Source organism: Ctenopharyngodon idella, chromosome 23 (assembly GCF_019924925.1).
Source record: "Ctenopharyngodon idella isolate HZGC_01 chromosome 23, HZGC01, whole genome shotgun sequence".
Taxonomy (NCBI): domain Eukaryota; kingdom Metazoa; phylum Chordata; class Actinopteri; order Cypriniformes; family Xenocyprididae; genus Ctenopharyngodon; species Ctenopharyngodon idella.
Window position 1 is genome coordinate 9,321,020 of NC_067242.1, and position 22,258 is coordinate 9,343,277.

At 38.3% G+C, this 22,258-nt stretch overlaps 2 protein-coding genes across 3 annotated transcripts in view; one reads left to right on the forward strand and one right to left on the reverse strand.

The window, feature by feature from the left end:
• Window positions 1-9,839, forward strand: part of agap3 (ArfGAP with GTPase domain, ankyrin repeat and PH domain 3) — a 171,473-nt gene extending 161,634 nt beyond the window's left edge. For both annotated transcript variants that reach the window (XM_051881892.1, XM_051881891.1), the window contains exons 17-18: window positions 5,469-5,724; window positions 5,813-9,839. In XM_051881892.1, the coding sequence (XP_051737852.1) occupies window positions 5,469-5,724; window positions 5,813-6,025 (469 nt within the window). In that variant the 3' untranslated portion in view covers window positions 6,026-9,839. The remainder of the gene's footprint in view (window positions 1-5,468; window positions 5,725-5,812) is intronic.
• Window positions 9,840-17,867: 8,028 nt separating this feature from the next.
• On the reverse strand, window positions 17,868-21,747 carry gbx1 (gastrulation brain homeobox 1). Its single transcript, XM_051882056.1, has 2 exons — window positions 20,614-21,747; window positions 17,868-19,310 (listed from the first exon to the last, which is right to left on the reverse strand). The coding sequence occupies exons 1-2, from the start codon at window positions 21,047-21,049 to the stop codon at window positions 18,796-18,798; spliced, it is 951 nt and encodes a 316-aa protein (XP_051738016.1). The 5' UTR covers window positions 21,050-21,747; the 3' UTR covers window positions 17,868-18,795.
• Window positions 21,748-22,258: the final 511 nt, after the last annotated feature.

The following is a 22,258-nucleotide window of genomic DNA, read 5'->3' on the forward strand; positions in this document are numbered from 1 at the left end:
TTTGTGTGAGTAACAGACCGAAATTTAAGTTTGCTGAGAATAACATGCTTTCAAAGACATGTTGAGACATGCTAAGACAGACTCCATGTCAAACGTCATTGGTTCTTGAATTTCTTGACCGATCGTCATTGACATTAAACCTGGCTTGATGCATCTTAATGCACCATATTTCATTTCGAATTTGATTTGTTCCTCATAGAAAGCTGTCATATGGCATAAAAGTACTTGGAATATAGTGCACAAATAGCCACATGATTATTGTTTGACAGCCTTTATTGTATGGAAAATATCAGCATGAACATTCATCAAAACATCGCTTTTTGTTTTCCCCTTGAGAAAAGATGAGGGTGAGTAAGTGCTGACAAAATCTTAATTTATGGGTGAACTATTCCTTTAAATGTCATTGCATTGAGCTGTTTGTTGGTGACCCTGTAAATGAATCTGTCCTTCAACTTGTCAAAAGTGATTCTCCCTCGTTAAACTAGGGTAAACTCACCCTCCTCCTTCCCCAAACCTCTCACACTTTCAAACTTCTCTCCTCCTCGAGTTTAAGAGTCGCCCACCCTCTTAAACCCCTGCGATGGCGCGGTGGGTTTCCTGTAAAGAATTCAGATGAAGAGAGAACAACAGGGTGGGTCTCCTCAGAAGAAAAACAAGCTTTGAAAGATTGACTGCTGAAGGAGGAGGGGAGGGAGGCTAATTATACACACACACTCAGTTTCTCTCTCTGAAGAACGATTCACTGTGCCCAGAGTCCATTCAATTGCTCTCTGCCTTGTTCACAAAGACCTGTCAGGATTTTCAGGGAAACAGCATTAAAGATGTGGCTTACTTAATTAGCTCATGCCATTGTTGCCAAAGTGACTTAAACAACACTTGCTCGAACACACGCGATTGTCTTCAGGGGAATATAATGGTGGCACGGGATAACTGATTATCAGTTTGGAGATGCCACAACATTTGTTCTGCTTCATAAAGCTGGTGTTGTTCAGCATAAGAGTGCACTTCTAAGATGCATGTAAATGCTGAGATGTAACTGCTGACTTGAGTCATTTAATTAGACATCAAGTGGTTCCTTTTAGTATTTTAGGTCAGGTTTGTTTGGTTGCTTATTTTCTTATTCATTTTTTAATGACACCTCAATGTGGTGCATTATACCTCTGTAAGACACTGATTAGGGACCATTGAAATGATTTGCAGAAACTTTTTGGGTTTGTGTGTTTTCTACTGAAAATATGTAGAGTTTGTTGCCACAATGCTGAGCTCTTACTAAAGAAATTACGCTTCTCTTCCTCTGTCGTTCATATTTATTTTGGGTTTTGCAGTTGAAATGCTAGCGAGTGTGGTTGTGACGTAGTCAGTCCCCCATCAGAGGAAGTGTCTGTTGTTTGCTCTGGTCCTCAGGATAATGAAGGGCTGTGGCTTCGTTTACACTCCCATTGTGGCACCTGATCACCGATGTGTTATCTTACAAACCCTGTTTAACTGGCAGTAGTTAAAGGGGACCTATTATGCCCCTTTCCACAAGATGTAATATAAGTCCCCAGAACGTGTCTGTGAATGTTCAGATCAGTTACTATAGCTTGTCAAATTTGCCCCTATTTGGATGTGAGCAAAAACACGCCGTTTTTGTGTGTGTCCCTTTAAATGCAAATGAGCTGCTGCTCCCGGCCCACTTTCCAAAAGAGGGCGGAGCTTTAACAGCTCACGATTCAATTGCTCAAAAACAACAAAGCTGGAGAATCTCACGCAGCCAAAATGAGGATTGTCAGTAACGGTGTTCAGCCTTACATTGTTCAAACCGGAGTCAACACTGATGGAGAGACTCAGGAAGAAGTTACAACTTTTAGAAAACAACTGGACATTTCTGAATGGTTAGTGGATAAATTTATGTAGTTGTTGTGGAGTTGATTCAACTCATCGACTAGCATGTGCCGTCATGTTAATCTTTTGTGCAAATCCAGCATTGAACTGACCCTCATTTGTGAAGCAGTCCGGCGTAAAATGACCGCATGGTAACAACACTCTACTACAACAACTCTTCCTCTTCTCTAAAGCAGCCCAACATGGCCTCACCCCCTTTGTTGTGTGTTCTTGGGGGCGGGGTTTATGTAAATTTTGGGGTTTGTGATGTCACTAACCCAGGAAGAAGCTCGTTGTAGTCCCTACCAGCCGTTTGTTGTAGTCCTTAAAAAGCAATTTCTGTAAAAGAAAATATCTCCCTTTTCATTAAACTTTGAGCGTCGTAAGTTTGCAGATGTTGTTTATGCTCAAACAGCAACATTACACACTAACTAAAGTTAAAAAAGTAAAATCATAATCAAGAACCCCTTTACCGTAGCTTCGCCATTGGAGAGAGCGGTGCACATGGTTGCCAGATTGCAAAAATTAGGTAAAACACCAGGTAGAAAATGTATCTTTTTAATAGAAAATCTCTAATTAGGGGATTTAAAATCTTGACATCTGGCAGCCACAAACATTAAAAACAGTGTGTAATATTTTGTATCCTCTTTTTTTTTTTTTTTTTTTTTTTTTTTTTTGACAAATACAAAGAGGGATTTTGGTGAAGTTTTTATTTATTTATTTATTTTTAACTACATTTTAGTCTCGTCTTTTTTCACCAATGATATTCCATGTTGATGTAGTCACAGTTATCATTTAATGGCATTGGTGTCCTCTCATCATCTTCTCTTAGTCAAAGGTCGTTGACGAACATTTTTCTTCATTGATTTTGGTTTACGAAATTAACACTAGTACAGAGACTATATATAGACTTGGAAGTATGTATTTCATGGGCCAACCCATTCTCATCTATACTGTAGATGTCATTATTTATGTCATTTCCCTCTCTCATCTTGTTGGTTTGTTGTTGTAAACACTAGCACTGCCGTTATGGTGACGGTGTCTTTGTGGAGCCGCGTCCCGAGGGAAAGCCATCACCCGACATCTCTCAAGACTCTCTTTACCTCTATCAGCTCTCTCTCTTTCTGTCTCTTCTGTCTGTCACTCACCCCAGCGAGGCAAACAACAGCTCCTTTCTGCTCCCCTTATCACCCGCCGCACGGGGTCAGCAGGTCAGACCGGCACTGAGCATGCTCAGATACACTCGTATCGATTTTAATTTTGCTCCGTACCCCTCTCCATTGCCATGAATGCCAGCAGAAGAGAGGAGAGGGGGCGACCGGGTGATAGAGAGGGATAGATAGAAGTCTGGTGTGCAGTGAAGAGTTGGACTCCATTCTCTCGTCCAAGTGTGTCTCTTTCAGCCCTTTTCTTTGGGCCTTCGATCTGGCGGGCTGCCGGCAGACCCCTAGAGGGTTGAGGGGCCAGTGTTGAGAGGGCCTCCTTTGTGGGGATTCACCGGGCAGGACTGACAACACTGACAGCGGCGATAAAAAACACGGCTTCCCCCCCCAACGCACACACTCCTGTATTGTCCACGATAGACATGCTGTTCACAATGTGTAACCTTTCGATAGCCAGACAGACTTTAACCCTCTAGATTCTGATGGAAAGCCAGTTTAAAGGAAGTTAACGCTGTGAATGTGTGTGTGCGGTGTGATCTGTACATTTAACCTTCTTCCCTTGTGACCTCTATCATAATCATAGCTGAATTACTCCGGACTTCCTCAAAGTCACAGATAGGATTATGTCAGAAATACAGACTCTGCTGGGATTGTCAGTTATTCATAAGTCACAAAGTTTATCTAATGCATTAAGGTCCAGTGTTGCCAAGTCCGCGGTTTTCCCGCGGAAATGGGCTACTTTTACACTGTTGCTGCGGGTTGTTTTTTAGTCCGTGGGTTGAAGTGCCCCCCACTGGAACTTTTTTACACAGATTTTTACACCACAGAACGTAATTTTTACTGGTGACAACCCACCCCCGCAATTGGGCTAGTTTTGTCCGTGATTGTGTGGGTTTTGAATAGAAATTGGGCTGGTTTTGTTACGCAAACCTGGCAACCCTGTCAAGATTCAACATTTAACACATTTAACCAAAGGTGTCAAAGTAGGTGGAAGACAGGAGTTGATATTAAGGCTGGGCGAATTTGTATGATATATTATTAAATATATTGCATTAAATAATGTATTTATATAAATAGTACTATATTATAATGATTTAATGCAAAAACGAATAATAGGGCTGTCAAAATTAACGCATTTAATTTTTTCAGTTTAACACATTAAAAAATATTTAACGGAATTGACCCTTCGCCGGGAGTTTGATTGACAAGCGATCTAACCAATCATAACGTCGAATCTGCCATTTTGTCCGACAAAGTAGTCAGGAGTTAGAAGATTAACCTTGGTGGACTTGAACTTGAAAAATGGTGTATACTGACGTCCTTCCGTGTTTGAAACAACATTCCTTCTCATGTTCATTCATGTTTATTTGATGCTATAAATGAACTAGTAGGAAGAGATGATCGGTTCACGAGCCCCTTGAGATGAGGCGCTACAGCGATCTGTCACGACACATTATAAAGAGCCACAAAACAGTTTTTATTGCTCGAATTTCTTAAAAAATTACACAATTTGAAAGCTGGGACTTTAAATATCATAAATAACCTGCTATGTCTTGTCTGTCGACGTGTTGTCAGTGTCCTCTTTGCTCCGTGGTGTATTTTTCACTCTGTGTGGCATGACAGCGCCATGGCTTGTCGGACTAAAGAGGGCAGGTCTTTGCGAAGGGTCAATTAACTCAGCACCCGTTTTTTCCCATTATCCTTTAGCTAGCGTTACATAATATGATGACGCTATCATCCATTCAAGTGCTATTTAACCATTTAAGTGTGATCTGATGCAAAAAAAAAAAAAAAAAAAAAAAAAAACTTAAATCTGTACTGGAGCGCTGTCTGTGAATCTCCAGTCTGTGTAATAGACACACACGACTCACACACACAGAAAGCCGCTTCAGACAGCGCACCGGCCACATTGACAAACAAACAGAAACACACAAAATTATGCCAAAATACCGCTTTGTCGAGTATCCTCGCAAGCACAGTCTTAAATCAGTTAAATGAAGTCTTAAATGACCATAAAATGTTGTGAGGACATCGGATGTGCATCAGATCTTAAAGTGACAGCAGCCTAATAAACCTGCTGCTGTATGTGTCATTAATGTTAGTCAAAGAATAAAAGACAAAGAAAAAAATCACTCACTGCTCTTGACTGAATAACTTTTGTAGCTATAATAAGGATTAATCTATATTTAATATATAATTTATGCAGTGAAGACTGTGACACATATATAATGTTCATATATATAACAAACAGTAATAAGCAGCAATATTTACCTACATACATTTTTACTAAAATGTTGATTTTGCATGTGGATTTTGTTGATTCAGAGTTTTGATTTGATGTACTACAATAGAAAGGTGTTTACTATCAGAACGACAACTGCAAAAACCAAACAGTGTGTTTACAAGAATAAAGTTGATCCCTATGTGTATCCTTATTCTCAGGGAAGAGAAGGAGCGCTGGATCCGGGCGAAGTACGAGCAGAAGTTGTTTCTGGTGGGTCTTCCTCAGTCAGACGTGCCTCTGGGACAGCAGCTCCTGCGGGCGGTGGTGGAGGACGACCTGAGGCTGGTGGTTCTTCTGTTAGCCCACGGCACCAAAGAAGAGGTCAACGAGACGTACGGGGACGGAGATGGACGTACCGCGCTGCACCTGTCCTGCGCAATGGCTAATGTGGTCATCACACAGCTGCTCATCTGGGTAAGGACATTTGAAATGTCTTGTGATACTTTCCTTCTTAAATTCCTCTCAGTCATTCATATCAAAAATATTTTTCTCCGTTTCTCAGTACGGCGTGGATGTGAAGAGTCGCGACGCCCGCGGTCAGACGCCACTGTCCTACGCGCAGCGAGCAGGAAGTCAGGAGTGCACCGACATCCTCATCCAACACGGTTGCCCCAGCGACAGCGGCGGCCTGTCGACACCCACGGCCACCCGACACAACCCCAACATCAACAACAACGCTCAGTGCGAGCTGAACCGTAGTGTTAGCATCATGTAATCGTGTTGATGTTCCCATAGATGCTGCTCTCGTTAAATGGCATCATTTCCCTCAGCAGTATGTCATTATTAGGAAACTGTGCGTAGTGCCACACGTGTCACGTAAAGCCATTACCCCATGACAACTTCCTGTGACCAATGTTAGCGTACACCGAGAATTAGCAGTGTTAACATTATTAATGCGTGTTATTTTTAAGCTGAAGAAAATGACGTTTTTAAGGATCCTCTTGTCTGTGTATAGAACAAAATAAGAGAAACGATGGGCAACAGGTTCTAAACAAAATCAAGTTTTTATTTTTAAGGTACATCAGTTTAGAAATAATCAGTAATGGATCCTCTGGGTTTTTGTCCATCAGAATGTTAAATTATGTTGTTAAAGGGATAGTTCACCTGAAACACTTCATTTATTCTCCCTCAAGTCGTTCCAAACCTGCATGACTTTCTTTCTTCTGTGGAAAAAGGAAAAAAAAAAAAAAAATTGAAGAATGTTGGTAACCGAACAGATTTGGTTCCCATTGACTTCCATTGAATTTTTCTGTGCATATAATGGAAGTTAATGGGAACCAAAACTGACTACTAACATTCTTCAGAATATCTTCTTCTATGTTCCACAGAACAAAGAAAGTCATTCAGGTTTGGAACAACATGAAGGTGAGTAAATGATGACAGAATTTTCATTTTTGGATGGACTGTCCCTTTAAATCAGCGATTCTGATAAAACCTGTCAAGAACGTGTTCACCTCAAAGTCAAAAGAAAAGAAAATTTGTTTTGCTACTTTAATTTTAAGGTTTAAATAAAGATAAAATATTTATTTTTTTATTTTAATATAGTACAAAATACTGTATTACAGTAATGAGAATCATAATGAAAGAAATATACAGACAAAATTAGAGAAGAATTACACAAAAAAAAATAGTAATAAAAATTTTAAGAGGGAGATTGTGGAAAAAAAAATCAGAAAGCAAAAAAAATCTTAATGGTCCTTAATTTTCTTTATACAAAATATATTTTATTCATTTTTTATTTTGATTTTGGGGTGACCTGGATGTGTTCTTGTGAGTTTCACACAAATACGCTTTATTAAAGTCAACTTATGCTTTAAATCAACTTATGCTAAACATTTAAGTGCGTATTTGAACCGATATTACACTCAAACTTCACACATTTATTAGTTGCACCACCATTGTGCCCTTGAACGAAGCTCAGAAACACTACGGCTGCTGGGTAACGCATTACCATTTGTAGCATCAGTGTGAGATAACAAAACCCAAATCATCATACTCGTTCCTATTTTACATTTAGCCTTTACGTGATTGTCTTGGAAAGAAACACCTTGAAAGGCTTGATTACCTGACAAATACTGTGTTATTAAGGATGCCTTGTCTGAATCATTTCTGGGCCGGTCTGAAGTGGTCCCTCTCCGGCGTAAAGCACTCCTGCCTAATGAGAGATCCATTCAGTAGCAGCGGACGGTACCTACGCGCTAGATTACGAAATAAGACGCTCTCGCCGTGAAGTGTGTGTTTGTTACGAGTCCAATGACCTCCACACTTGTGACGGTGTGGATGTTTTTGTATCCATTAGAATCCAGACGTGTGTTTCTAATCGAATGGGATGAACGGGATTATGTACAGATGTGTGTATAAAATAGCTTTTCCTTCTCCCTCTTGCAGCTAGCTGTGTGTCATGTGATGGCCATTATGTACCCATCCGAAACCTATCAGCCTTAACCCTCGTTTGCTAGTGTGTACGGCGTGAACTTTTACAAAACACTCTTTACTTGAAATATGAAATCATGATTAGACCCTGATTAATATTTGGCACATGTCAGTTAAAGGGAAAGTAGGAGAGGGAGGTGTCGAGTTTTTACCAGACAGTATTTTAAGTTTACATGATTTTTTTTTAGGTGTTTTATATAGAAGCTCGTTTCTGCCACAGAATAAAAAATTTAAAAAAAAAGTAATTGAGGTTTTCTCTCACAATCCTGACCTTTTTTTCTCACATTTGCAAGTTTCAAATTACAACATCTCACAATTTTGAGAAAAAAGGCAGAATTGAGATATACATTTCTGAGAAATTGTTGAAATTCTGAGAAATAGTCACAATTCTTGCGATTCTGACTTTTTTTCACGCAATTTCATGTTTATATCTCACAATTCTTAAAAAAAAAAATGGCTGAACTAGTAATAGTCACAATTCTTGCGATTCTGATTTTTTTTTCATGCAATTTCATGTTTATATCTCACGATTCTAAAAAAATGGCTGAATTAGTTGAAATTCCGAGAAAGTCACAATTGCGAGACATAAACTTGCTATTCTGACTTTTTTCTCGCAATTTCATGTTTATATCTCACAATTCTAAAAAAAAAAAAAAAAAAAAAAATGGCTGAATTAGTTGAAATTTTGAGAAAGTCACAATTGCGAGATATAAACTTGCTATTCTGACTTTTTTTCCATGCAATTTCATGTTTATATCTCACGATTCTGGAAAAAAAAATGGCAGAATTTGTTGAAATTCTGAGAAATAGTCACAACTGTGATATATAAATTTGGAATTCTGACTTTTTTCATGCAATTTCATGTTTATATCTCACAATTATGAAAAATGGCCGAATTAGTTGAAATTCCGAGAAAGTCACAATTGCGAGATATAAACTTGTGATTCTGACGTTTTACCTTGCAATTGCGAGTTTATATCTAGTAATTCTGACTTTTTTCCCTCAGAATTGGGATATAAAGTTGCAATTCTGAGAAAATCACAATTGCGAGTTACAAAGGTAGAATCGTTAGATATGAACTAGCAATTTTGAGAAAAAGTCAGCTCACAATTCTGACTATAACTCGCAATTGCAAGTTTATATCTAACGTTTCTGACTATATAATACTTGCATTTGCGAGTTTGTATCTCAATTCTGAGTAAAAAAAAAAGACAATTGCGAGATATAAAATTGCGAGATATAAAATTGTAATTGCAAGAAAAAAAGGCAGAACTATGAGGAAAAAAGTTGCAATTATTATTTTTTTTTTATTCTGTGGCGGAAACAAGCTTCCATAGTTTTACCTTCTAGCAGGTACATTTTCTTTCAAATTTGAGTCAGATTTGTACATGCATCCTTCATCTAACCAAGCTTTAGGAGAAATGCCATTGATTTAAATACAACGGCTTTTAATGTCTGCGGTTAATTGTATTTTAAACGTTTTTAATTCTGGAAGGTCATTTGGAGTAACATGCATGTAAAGTTTCCTTTGGTGGTCTGCCCACCGCAACCCTTTTGACCTTCATAAAGTGAACATATATCATCATTATGAACATTTTTTTTTAAATATACCTTGAGTTTGGGCTCCTGTGTATGGCGTGAGGTTACTTGGATGAGCTTTTGGGAATATGGCAGTTGAAAATGATAATCAACTCTCGCCCTTCATCCTCGCGACTGCCGGATTATTGAACGCTGGGATGCGCCTGTAAAGCTCAATAAGTAGCCCAGTACCAGAGAGAGGCACCGTTCTGTTTTTAAGTTGTTTTGGTACCTGTTTTTGGGTCTCAATGTGTGCACATTGTCTGGCCATTGAGGTACTTTGTGTATTATATGTACATTTGACATATTTATAAAAGCAAGATGTAAATAATTCTTTTTGTTGTTGCTTTTATTGAGCTGTTTGATAACTTTTTGTTGGTTCTTTTAATTTGTCATTGTTTTTAAATGCTCCTTCCGAACGTGACGGAGCGCTTTCATGAGAGTTAGCTGTTGTGTGATTGGATGCTTGGCTGGCTATTGACATAATAAACACTCCAATAAAATGATTTATACCATGAGTGCTGAAAAAGTTTCATTCATTCATCATATGATTGTGAAAAGTGTGCTTGAGAGTTTGTCGAATAATTTTCCTCTCTTTTCTCAATGTTTGCGTTTTCCCTACCTGGAAATATAATTTTTAAATTGTGATTTTTCTGGCCTGGAAAAATTGTGGGAATAAAGAAAATGGAAAATTTCTATAGTGATATTTTTCTACATATGCTTTGTTCTAAAATATTTGCTTAATGCCGCTCTTTGTGAATAATTGTGTGGGTTTTTTGTCTTTTTGGAGACATTTTTGTGCTAAATAGATTTCGCTATTAGTCTGTTTTAGCTTTGCAGTCATCAATATGCTTGTGTAGTCCTAAAGGCTGACCAAATTAGCTTTTGACTAGCGTATTTTGTACATATTGTGTACATATTTTGTCCGTTTGTAGTACACTAGCATACTGATGAAAAAATTAGCTATTAGCATATGCACAGTTAATCTTCCAGAAAACCTGGCCAAAACTATTAATGACATCTTTAACTTGGGTTTTGTATGGTTATTCTGGTACAACTTCACAAAATCAACAAGGTGCGTGGATAAGAACAAAGGTATTTTTAAGGCAATATCAGCAACACATAAAGAGCGGAGAAATGAGATGATCAGAAAGACAAGATTCAAACTTACAATTGGCCAATGAGAAAGGGTTAGTTCACCCAAAAAAAAGTCTTTCATTCATCTTTGGAACACAAATGAATATATTTTTAATTAAATCTGAGATTTCTTTTCCTCCATTGACAGCTACACAACTACCACTTTGTCACTTCAAAAAGTTCATAAAGAGATTGTAAAACTAATCCATATTAATTGAGCGGTTTACTACAAGTTTTCTGAAGAGACTCGATCGCTTTATATGATGAAAAGATTTAATTTAGGCTTTTATCCACATATAAACACTGATCAACACACACATCAGTTGTGGTAAACGGAAGCTCAAGCATGTTTGATTGACGTACAAGAACCAATGAGGTTTGTTATTGTGCAACAAGCAACTTTGGTTAAGCTTCTGTTTATGTTCGCTGATCAATGTTCATATGTGAATAAAAGCTCTTCAGATCGAGTCTCTTCAGAAAATTTGGAGTAAACCGCTTGATTCATATGGATTAGTTTTACGATCTCTTTATGAACTTTTTGAAGCATCAAAGTGGTAATTGCATAGACTGTCAACGGAGGGACAGAAATAACTCAGGTTTCATCAGAAAAGATATTCATTTCTGTTCTGAAGATGAACAAAAGTCGTATGGGTTTGGAACGACATAAGGGTGAGTAATTAATGACAGAATTTTAATTTTTGGGTGAACTATCGCTTTAAAATCATCTTTAATTTGAACGGAGTGCTACAGGGATGATGTATTTTTGTAGGCCAGTCTGGAAGTTAGCAACACCCTCAATTTTTTCAATTGGCTTTTGGATTATCGCAGAAAACAAGCACTGTGGCCAACAAAAGAATTCTGAAGCCTAAATACAATTGGCAAAACTAAAGCTACATTACACTACATCAACACCACTAAGCTTCCAACAACTCTTTCAGTCTTTATATAAAATCTACAAGTTGGAAAGTTTGAGTTAGAATAGTTTGCAAGAGTGTGAGTGTGACCATTTCATGACTCTTGACAACCTCTGTAGTCCCATAGCAACTGCCTTTTTCAAGACACGTAAAAGCTTTAATAAAGGGGGTATAGGGTGGTGCAGGGATGATGTATTTTTGTAGGCCAAAACCTGGAAACGATTAGCATTTTAGCACTTCCAGTTCCATCGTCCTGAAGTCAATGGGATTTTGGTTAAATGCTTAAAATAAGGTCTGTAGTGAACACCAGCTCAAGATATTTTCAAGTTGTATTCTTTGATATAAAATACATCAGTAATACCCTCTTGTAAAAGGCGGCTGCTAGCAAGTGGCTAAATGGGACTACAGAGGCTGTCGGGGACGTTAAACGTCATCAGCGAACTCATCTACTCACTAGTTAACTTTCACACCTTGTTGTGTTTATAATGGCGCTCTTGCAAACTATTATAACTCAAACTTTCAGGGAAAATGTTTTTAAACAAAGACTAAAAGAGTTGTGGGAGTTTAGTTATGGTGACGTTGAAGTCATGCGACCGTGGTGTATATAGCCTACGTTTAGCTTTTGACTTCTGCCAATTGTATTTACACTTCAAAATTCATAAAAGTTGTATTCATTTTTCACGATGAACAAAACGTGTAAGAATCATTAGCTTTTGTTAGTCACAGACCTATATTTTCTGCATTAATCCAAAAGCCAATGGAAAAATCCTATTGGGTTTTTGTCGAGGGAACCGAGGTGATGCTAACTTCCGGGTTAGCCAACAAAAACATGTCATTACTGATGTTTTTATGCTATAGAATAAAACATAAGCTTGCATTAAACACAGACCTTATTTCAGGCATTAAACCAAACACAATAAAAACCCGGAAACACCCGATGATACCATCAGTATTTTTCCTGGAAGAGCAAGACTGTAAATTTTGTGATGAAGGCTAATTATGTTTACATATTAGCATATAGATGCACAGCTCAAAGCTAACAGACATGGACTAAAAGCCAGAAAAAGTCCATTTCGGTTTCATAGGCTGTTTAATTGTCATTTTATGTTTTCTGTTCTCGCATTCTCTCAGTCCTGCGCTTATCACTTGTTCTTTCTTTCCCGTCCTTGTTTGGATTCTCCGTGTCTCTCTCTCGCTCGCTCTTCTCAGTGTGTTAATTTGCCTGAGAATGCATTAGCTGTAATGAGAGCTGAAGGCCGAGGGAATCCTCCAGGGTTCCATTAATCATGGCCCCTCAGACAGCCAACCTTGATTACAAGTGGCAAGAAATTCATTAGAGCCGCGCCTCTGACAACTTTTATCTCCGCCACTAGCTCTGACTCATTAGGCAGCCAAATTAAGGCTATGATGGCACTGATGAAATTCATCGCTTGTTTATCCTGTGTGATTTGATGCATCTGCCCATACATCAGCGGCGTGGGCGTCCACCAGACACTCCCCAGGATTCAGGCCTCGCGCATCCCGTCCCTCCTCTTTGAAGACGCTGCCGCCGTCCCTGGGCTTCCGGAGAACGGCACGCTGAGGAGCGCGAATAGCCGGTACCTTGCGCTTCCTAACGATCCGTTAATGAAACAAATGCTCGGATATCAATTAAACAATTAATCTGATTGTCATAATGAGAGTGTTCCGCTCTTGACAAGCTGTTCTGGTATTCCCATCACCGCATCCTCGGAACAGCACCTTGTGGAATATCTCTGTAGGCTATTTGGTTTGTGATTCATATTTTTTTTTTGGTAGTGGTGCTATAATAATTAAAGCTAGTATAATTGGCATAATGAGAATGCTAATTAGCAGAGTCTCTAAATGAGGGGATATGTAAATGCAACAGCTCATAGGCATTTACCACTAGCGGTTACTGGAGGCTGAAGCAATTAACTTACACACTCATGTCAGAGCGACATGCTGACAATACAAGTCAAGAAAGTTCAGAGATTCCTCATTAGTTTATGAGATTGTTTTCTGTGCGCATAATTTATGGGATTGTTTTGGGGAATTTGTGTTTTGTACTATAAAGTCACCATGAAAACAAAATGGATTATTCTTCTTTTTTTTCACAGAATATTGCACTATTTATTATTTAAATGATTTATCCGTGCACATCATTTTGTTTTAATTCATGTGCGTTCATAATCGTTAATCAAAATAACACGTCACTCACTTGAGATCCACCAATAGCAAACCACAACCATCCATTCAGTTCCCCATTGACAAAATCAAGTCCCGCCCTACATTTTTTCTTGTTCGAGAAGCCGTTTTACTTGTCACAAGAAAAGCCTATCGCAACTTCCATTTCATGCCGACTTTAAAGGGTTAGTTCACCCAAAATAATATAATTTATTACTGACTCGTATGCCGTTCCACACCCGTAAGACCTTCGTTAATCTTCGGAATGCAAATTAAGATATTTTTGTTGAAATCCGATGGCTAAGTGAGGCCTGCATAGCCAGCAATGACATTTCCTCTCTCAAGATCCATTAAAACATATATAAATCAGTTCATGTGAGTACAGTGGTTCAATATTAATATTATAAAGCGACAAGAATATTTTTGGTGCGCCAAAAAAACAAAATAACGACTTATATAGTGATGGACGATTTCAAAACACTGCTTCAGGAAGCTTCGGAGCGTTATGAATCAGCGTGTCGAATCAGCGGTTCGGAGCGCCAAAGTCACGTGATTTCAGCAGTCTGGCGGTTTGACGCGATCCGAATCATGATTCGACACGCTGATTCATAACGCTCCGAAGCTTCATGAATAATATTAATATAATAATTTATAATTTTAATATTGAACCACTGTACTCACATGAACTGATTTAAATATGTTTTAATGGATCTTGAGAGAGGAAATGTCATTGCTGGCTATGCAGGCCTCACTGAGCCATCGGATTTCAACAAAAATATCTTAATTTGTGTTCCGAAGATTAACGAAGGTCTTACGGGTGTGAAACGGCATGAGGGTGAGTAATAAATGACATTATTTTCATTTTTGTGTGAACTAACCCTTTAAGTGAGGTTGTTTCATCAATTAAAAAAACAACAAATAGTTCTGAATGTAAAGGCTGCAGGCATGAGCTCTGCAACAGGTTGTGCTGGAGTCTTTCAGAAGGTCAATGTGCAGTTTTATGAAGGGTGTGGCTTCACATCTCAGTGTGGCTTTCGTCCTCCCTATTAGCACTTATGAGAGAAAACATTGCTGGTGTGTCATACATCAGGGTACGTTACACTTGGCATCCTGTTGCTGTTTCTAGCCATGAAAGCAGCTTCCAGTTATGTTCACACTGCAGGTAAATATGGTTGTGCCTAATTCCTGTAGCTCAAACAGTAGAGCATAGAGCTATCAACTCCCATGTCATGGGTTCAGTTCCCAGGGAATGCATGAACTGATTTCAAAAATATACCTTCAATGCAATGTAAGTCGTTTTGAGATAAAAGCACCTGACAAATGCATAAATGTATCCCGTTCTGTAGCAGCAGAATACAGTGGTCAGTCCTGCTGCTTGATGCTCCAGAGATCAGCATAAAACAAAACATGGTGACTGAAAAAATGAAAATTACTGGACGGTAGTATGCCTCTGGTTGCTAATATTACTTTGATCAAAAGAAGCCAAGAATTATTGCAGCCATGAGACAACAACCTGTTGCTATGGTTACCACTCATTCCAGTTTGCAGGTGTGACTCCTGTATTCCATACACACACAGAACAGTAATTTAGATTCAGATACTGTTATCATTCCTAAGACTTTCCAGTGCTGAGAAATCATCACTCAAACTGGTTTGCTGGTTTTAAAGGATTCAGAATAAAAATTTCCTGATAATTTACTCACCCCTGTCATCCAAGATGTTTGTCTTTCTTTCTTCAGTTGAAAAGAAATTAAGGTTTTTGAGGAAAACATTCCAGGATTTTTCTCCATATAATGGACTTCAGTGGCTACCAATGAGTTGAAGGTCCAAATTGCAGTTTCAAAGAGCTCTACAGACGAGGAATATGGATCTTATCTACTGAAACAATCAGTCATTTTCTAAAAAAAAATAAAAATGTATATACTTTTTAACCACAAATGCTCATCTTGCACTGCTCTGCGATGCGCCACGCATTACGAAATCACGTTGGAAAGGTCACATAGGTAGAAGTTGTTGTTTTTTTTTATAAAAATATTTTCTAGAAATGACTGATCATTTCTCTAGATAAGTCCCTTATTCCTCGTCTGGGATCATGTAGAGCCCTTTGAAGCTGCACTGAAACTGACATTTGGACCTTTCAACCCGTTGAACCCTGTTGAAGTCCACTATATGGAGAAAATCCTGGAATGTTTTCCTCAAAAACCAACTCTTTTGTAAGCATTTGTAAAGACTGTTCCTTTCACTTTAATATCAAGGACATTCTATTCCAGCAGCACTATTTGTTTTTGTCTCAATTGCAATTTTTTATTAGTAAAAGGCAGCTTAATTATGGCCAAATGTGCTGCTTTAAGACCAAAAAGCCTTCATTACCACTATATTCCTAGCCCTGGTTTCTGGTTATGTGTTCTACAGTGAGTAGTTAACATATTTGAGCTTCTTCTATTAAATATGAGCATGAAATCATGACAAAAGTGCAGAAAAAGTGTTTTAATAAAAAAAAATATTAGTGGTAACACTATAGTATAAAGAACACATATTTACTATTAACTATGACTTTTCTCTCAATAAACTCCTGCTTATTAATAGTAAGTTAGTTGTTAAGTTCAGGTATTGGGTAGGATTAAGAATGTAGAATAAGGTCATGCAGAATAAGGCATTAATATGCGCTTAATAAGTACTAATAAACAGTCAATATTCTAGTAATATGCATGTAATAAGCAAAAGACCCTAAAATAAAGTGTTACCAAAAATGTTATATTTAATACTATATTTATATTTAACACTAATTTTTATACATTTAATAAAATATAATGTATAATGGCATAATGTGGCCAAGACTTTGAATTAAATTACACTGAACTATCTTGAAAAAGTCAATACTAAATGTACTATGAATGTTTTTTCCCAGAGTAGTGCTGGAGCTCAAACAGTAGCATGGCACTAGCAACACCAAGGTCATGGGTTCGATTCCCAGGGAATGCATTAACTAATGAAACATGCATCTTGAATGCAATGTAAGTTGGATAAAAGCTTCTGCCGTATTCATACAGTAAATGTGAATAGTTTACCTTCATTCAAAGCAGTTCCAGCATCACTGTATGATGATGAGCGTGACTGTAGTGACTGAATGAGACTCGACCCTTGAACGAGAGAGAGAGAGACCCACCGTGGTCTTTCGCTCTCTCCTGTAATGATTGATGTTGAAGTTCATTACAGTGTGTTGGATATGACCAGTGTAATAGAGCTCCATCACTCTCATCTGAGACAGCACGGCCTCCCAAAGAGAGACAAATGAGTCCCGTGCTCATTAACAAAAACCCCTCTCTCTCACACACACACACACACTCTCTCTCTCTCTTTAGATGATCTACGCTGGTCATCATGGAGGCAAACGATTGTTGTCTGCTGCTTTGGGTCAGTGTCGGTCCTTCTCAATTACATGTGTGCTTGTAATATCCATTGACTCGTTCACATTCCCTCCTGATTATACAAGTAGGGAGTTTTTTTAGGGAATAAGGAAATGGTGAGACTTTTAGGAACAAGTAAGCTTTACAATCAGATGCACTGAATACATTTTTTAAAATATTTTATGTTGTCGTGCAGTTAGTTTTCATCAAGAGCCTAAGAATTGAGACTTTCATTTGACTGTATCATCTTATGATTTGGATGAATAACACGTTTTTCACTAAATCAAATGCATCTTTTGTAAAGGCTAAATAGTGAAGTTCATGTCAACATCATAAAAATGGAATATTGGCATGTTTGGTTTGTTGGTTTGGTCTTTTTTCCGAACAGAAAAGAAATGGTTCAGCACAATAATGCTGTAGATGCTGAAGGCTCAAGCTTCGCAATGATTCCTACTTCATAAAAAAATAAACCTATGTTCATTTTTAACATAAGGAAAATCATTTTACCCCATGGTCTCTTGACACTGATGACAGATGTGCTCTATTACCTGCTCAAAATGCATCAAATAAAGTAAATCTGCTGGATGTTGTGAAGAGCAAAGACACTTTTAAAAGATCCACAACTGTTTCAACCAGAAAAAGGAAAATAGATATTTTAGTTAGTGACCTGTGCATTAAAACAATAAAAATTGCAAGATTAACATTTCCTGTAATTTGTAACATCTTGAAATTGGAAAGATTCAACAGTGGAATATATATATTATCATCATCCTTTTATATTATATCTTTAGTGGGAAACTATGGTAAATCAAGACATTATTTTGTATTATTAATTACACTTTATAATTGCATGCTAAATTTATTTTGTGGATGAGTAAATGTAAATAAATCAACAAATAAAAATTATTAAATAGTTGCCAATAAATAATTGCTAGTAGTCACTTTATGTTTTAGGCTAAAAATATCTATCAATGAGTTGATCAATAATTAATTAATTCGTTTGCACAGATGACAAACACTGAAACAGTATTTAAGAAGAACAAACATGCATACAATGAATACATTTTCTCCCAATTTTATGCAACCATATTGCACCATATTTATTGTGACGTCGATGTGAATATATCACTCTTCCATTGTGTTCTTGAGCTTATTTATTTCCATCACCGTTTTTTTTTTTTTTTTTTTTTTCTTCCACAAAGAACTGGGGGAGATTCCGCCTCTAAGGGACAGAAACGCTTTAAGAGCACATGCAAAAATGGTCGAAACAACGAGAACGGCCCGTTAAAATCATACGGGGAAATCAGACAACAAATGGCAACACATGCAAAAATTCACAAGACAGCAACTTATAAATACTTATTTTTTTTAAAAAATGTCTCTTTACAGTCTCGTATAGTGCACATGTGTGTCGCGCGGACACATTTCATATTTACAAATGTACAAAATAATAAATTAAAAATAAAGAAATTTTAGGGGAGAGAAGGAAAGGAACAAACCTGAAAGTAATGTCGATATTGAACAGATAGCCTATAAAAGTCAAATATAGGCTATAATATAATGCTTAACAGGTCATGTGTCAATATACATTCAAATATCATAAACTCTAATTCATATATAGGCTATTCAGAACTGGATGTATATAAACTGACGATCCGTTAAGCATTGTATAGGCCTCGAGTTTTTAATTTGTGTTACTTAAAAGTCAAATATCCTTCTAGATACTGAAAGGTCTGTGCTTCATGCATCTGTACTGTGTGACCCCTGACCTGTGGGAATGTGGGTCATGTAAATGTTCGTTTGAGGAGTTCAGGGTCACTTTCATTAGGAGTTCATGGCCTGCTGCCCGGTTCGATCTGTTGGTGCTGACTCCGAACCGCGAACCTGTTGACGTGCACGGGAATGGGCACCACGATTTTGGGGTTCCGGACAGGCTCCCCGGATCTGTTGTTGACGTTCCCGGCTTTGATCCGTTTCCATTTGGCCCTGCGGTTCTGGAACCAGATTTTGACCTGGACCTCGCTGAGTTTGAGCGCGTGCGCGATCTGAGAGCGCTCGGTGAGGGACAGATACTTCTTACAGTGAAACTCCTTCTCGAGTTCCAGCAGCTGTTCGCTAGTGAAAGCAGTCCGCCTCCTCCGGCTCTTTCCCGCCGAGCCGCCCGGCGGTAACGCGTCCTGTGAGCCGCCTTTCAGTTTGCCTTTCTGGGACGCTGAGGCGCAGGTGTTCCCGTCGGAGAAGCTTTCGTTCTCGCTGTCGGCTGAGCTGTCCTCCCTGTCACTGCACGCGGCCTCCGCTGATTTCATGTCCAGTTTCTCGTCATCTGAACTGTAGAGTTTGGTTTCGCCTGAAGAGAATGAAAATTAAGATATTAAGCTTTACAAATAAACTATACGGATTTAGTCATTTCAAGAGACAAATGCAGTGTTCATGTAAAACATTTAAACTCAATTGAAATTTAATTAATGCATTACAGGTGGTTCCAAAGTTAAAAGTCCTTTTTGACAAACTCGAATTAATCACTGATCGAGTCGAAATCGAGTAGGCTACAAATTAATATTTTGCTTTAATTTTTGCTTCCATTTTAAACTTTAATTGTACAGACATTATTTCATAAATATAGCCTAATAAAATCTAACAAGAGCATAAAATCATTTTTATAACTTCAAGTGGAGGCCTACATATTCATACCTTTAGTGGATGCCTTACATTTTTAAAAGCAAATGTAATCTGTAAATTCGTTAATTCGAGGAAGAATGTTTAAGAAAATGGTGTTTAAACTCAAAAGCTAGTGTAGAAATGACTGTATTGTGACAATTTGTATGGGGAAAATATATTTTTATGACATAACGATGAAGTAAAAATAAACAGTGCGCTGAAACTTCACAACAATTGATAATGTTTTTGTATCAATTCGTTTGCTTTGTGATTCAGTCAGCTCAAACTCCAACTTTAATATATCTAATTTTGCAAGCTATTTAGAAATATCACAAAACATAGCCTGATTATAATTGTTTGCCGGAGTGAGGCCTGTGCCGCCTGACTAGAAATCAAACGACAATGGAAGTTTTCAAGCTCAAATGTGTTGACATCCATTTCAATCATTTTTAAAGTCCCTAAGAACAGTATATGATAAATGTCTAAAACACGTGACATAGGTGAATTTTCATTCAAAAGCCAATTCAAAAATGTATAATTTTTAACGTAGGCTACATTCATATCATAAAAAATATATGAAACCACATGACACGAAGTTTAATGACATTTCTGACAGTTTGAATGTACAGCAATTTTAAACCATTATATAATGCAGTGTTTGTTGATTACATTAGCCTAAAGAAAGTTTTCAATGAAGTTCAACGCTGTTTTTTTTTTTTAGAAGTTCTATTTAAGAACCATTTTTATTGTGTAGGGGTTTTTTGGAGGTTAAAAAAAGTTATTTTTTTAATATTTAGCATATTGGTTTATGGGTTGTAACTCACCAGTATTTCCTAAAGGACTAAAGAATAAAAGTTTGTTTTAGAACTTTTGGCGTCAGAATGAAACCCTTTTGATTCTAATCAGAACTTTTATTTTGAATAAATGCTGTTAGAACTTTTTGTGCTCTTATTTAATCCACCTGTCAGTGAGAGTTTGTCTCCGGTGCTCACCTGCAACCGCCTGAAAAGTTTCCGTGAAATTGAGGAGTTCGGAGCCCTTGAGCTCGTCATGCGGGCTCTCCTGCCGGTTCATCCCCGTCCCGTCCGCGCCTAACCGCGGTCCAGGGATCTCCTGCGGGGGATAGAAACTATCTGGAGGGTCCGAGAAACTGGGCAGGGTGGTGGTGAGTGCCACCATGGAGGGCATCCCCTGCCCCAAACCTGCGCAAAAAGTATTGGTCAGACGCCCCGCGAACGATGCCAACGGTGCCAAGGGAGGGATACCCGACGGTAATGAAGAATGAGACAGGGCTTGTGGAATCATAAGCGGTCGGTACGGCATAAACATCGGGTAGCCCGTGTAGAGCAGGTGGCCCGGCCGGGGCTGTGGAGTGCCAATCAAAGAATCAATGGAAAACGCCGTGCCCGGACCGCTCGGTCTCTGCATGGTGAACTGAGCGCGGTCTGGTCGTATAAATCCCGTGCAGTGGCCTTCTGAGACAAATCACCCAAATGTGGTCCACGGTTATCCTGATGGTGCTGTAGGGTCCTCGCCGTCCAACTGACTGAGACCTGATGCGTTTTTTGTGTGGAGCTCTCAGTGTCTCAGCCTCTATTTGTCACATACTGAGACATAAACACACACACACCCCTCTCTCACACTCTCGCGCGCGCGCGCTCTCGCACTCTCTCTCTCTCTCTTTCTCTCGGTTATCATCAATACAAGAGGATAGAAGGGGGAGTTGCCCTGGAGACTCATCCATCTTCCTCAAATTACGCTTCATTTCCTTATTCAGTCCCTGACTTTTTAGGCCGCCTAGAGAGAGGGGGGGTAGTTTCCCAGTGGGTCAAGTCCCCTCCTCTGGAAAGCGAATGTGAGGGGACTGCGCTGACCACACCAACCCAATCAACTATTATTAATTTTGATTGATGATAAGTAATTACTTTGTATTCAAGGGAAGATATATAACAACGGTTCTTTTGTTGATTCTTTTAGAGGCCGATGGCATCGGAGTCGTGAGGGCGGAGAGGCAGATGTTTCGACCCTCTTGTGAGAGAGAGTCTTTTCTATTCTGTTCGGAGAAAGAGTGAATCTGGCCGACAATTATCCCCAAGAGAGAGATTTTACTGATGAAATGACGTTTGAATGTGGAGATCTGTGTGAACACTTTACTGATAAAATAGGGAAGTATTAGGCTACCAGATATGGGTGTAAATATGCTATATCTGTTCAAAGATGGATTTTCTAGACGATAAAATTGAGCAATTTCTTAATCTATTTGAAGAAAAAATGTCAAGTTCTTATATGTAGGCTAATCTTTATAGGCTACATATTACCTGGGCTACTTTAACAAAAATGTAGCCTATACTACATTTTTTGTCAAAATGTCTTTTTTAAACAAACTCCATAAATTTTTAGTCACGAATAGATTGCGAATGAATGGATAAATGTAAAATATTTACATTTCAAAAGCGTTTTCAAATAACTTTCAGAAAGTTAGATAAGTTCGCTAAATGCTAGCGAAAAGAAATTGCGGTTAGTTCGCCTGAGGGGTAACCATAGTAACAGCAGGCAGCGCGAGCGCTTTCCGTTGGGATCCGAGCGGAACTTCCACAAAACACAAGTAAGCCAGCTGTCATTATTTATCACTTTATT

Bases quoted from the DNA above. Each gene is read 5' to 3' on its own strand.
- gbx1 (XM_051882056.1), bottom strand. From the start codon at position 21,049: ATGCAGAGACCGAGCGGTCCGGGCACGGCGTTTTCCATTGATTCTTTG. The intron at 19,311-20,613 runs GTGAGCACCGGA...CATTCTCTTCAG, and splicing joins AACTTTTCAGGCGGTTGCAG to GCGAAACCAAACTCTACAGT.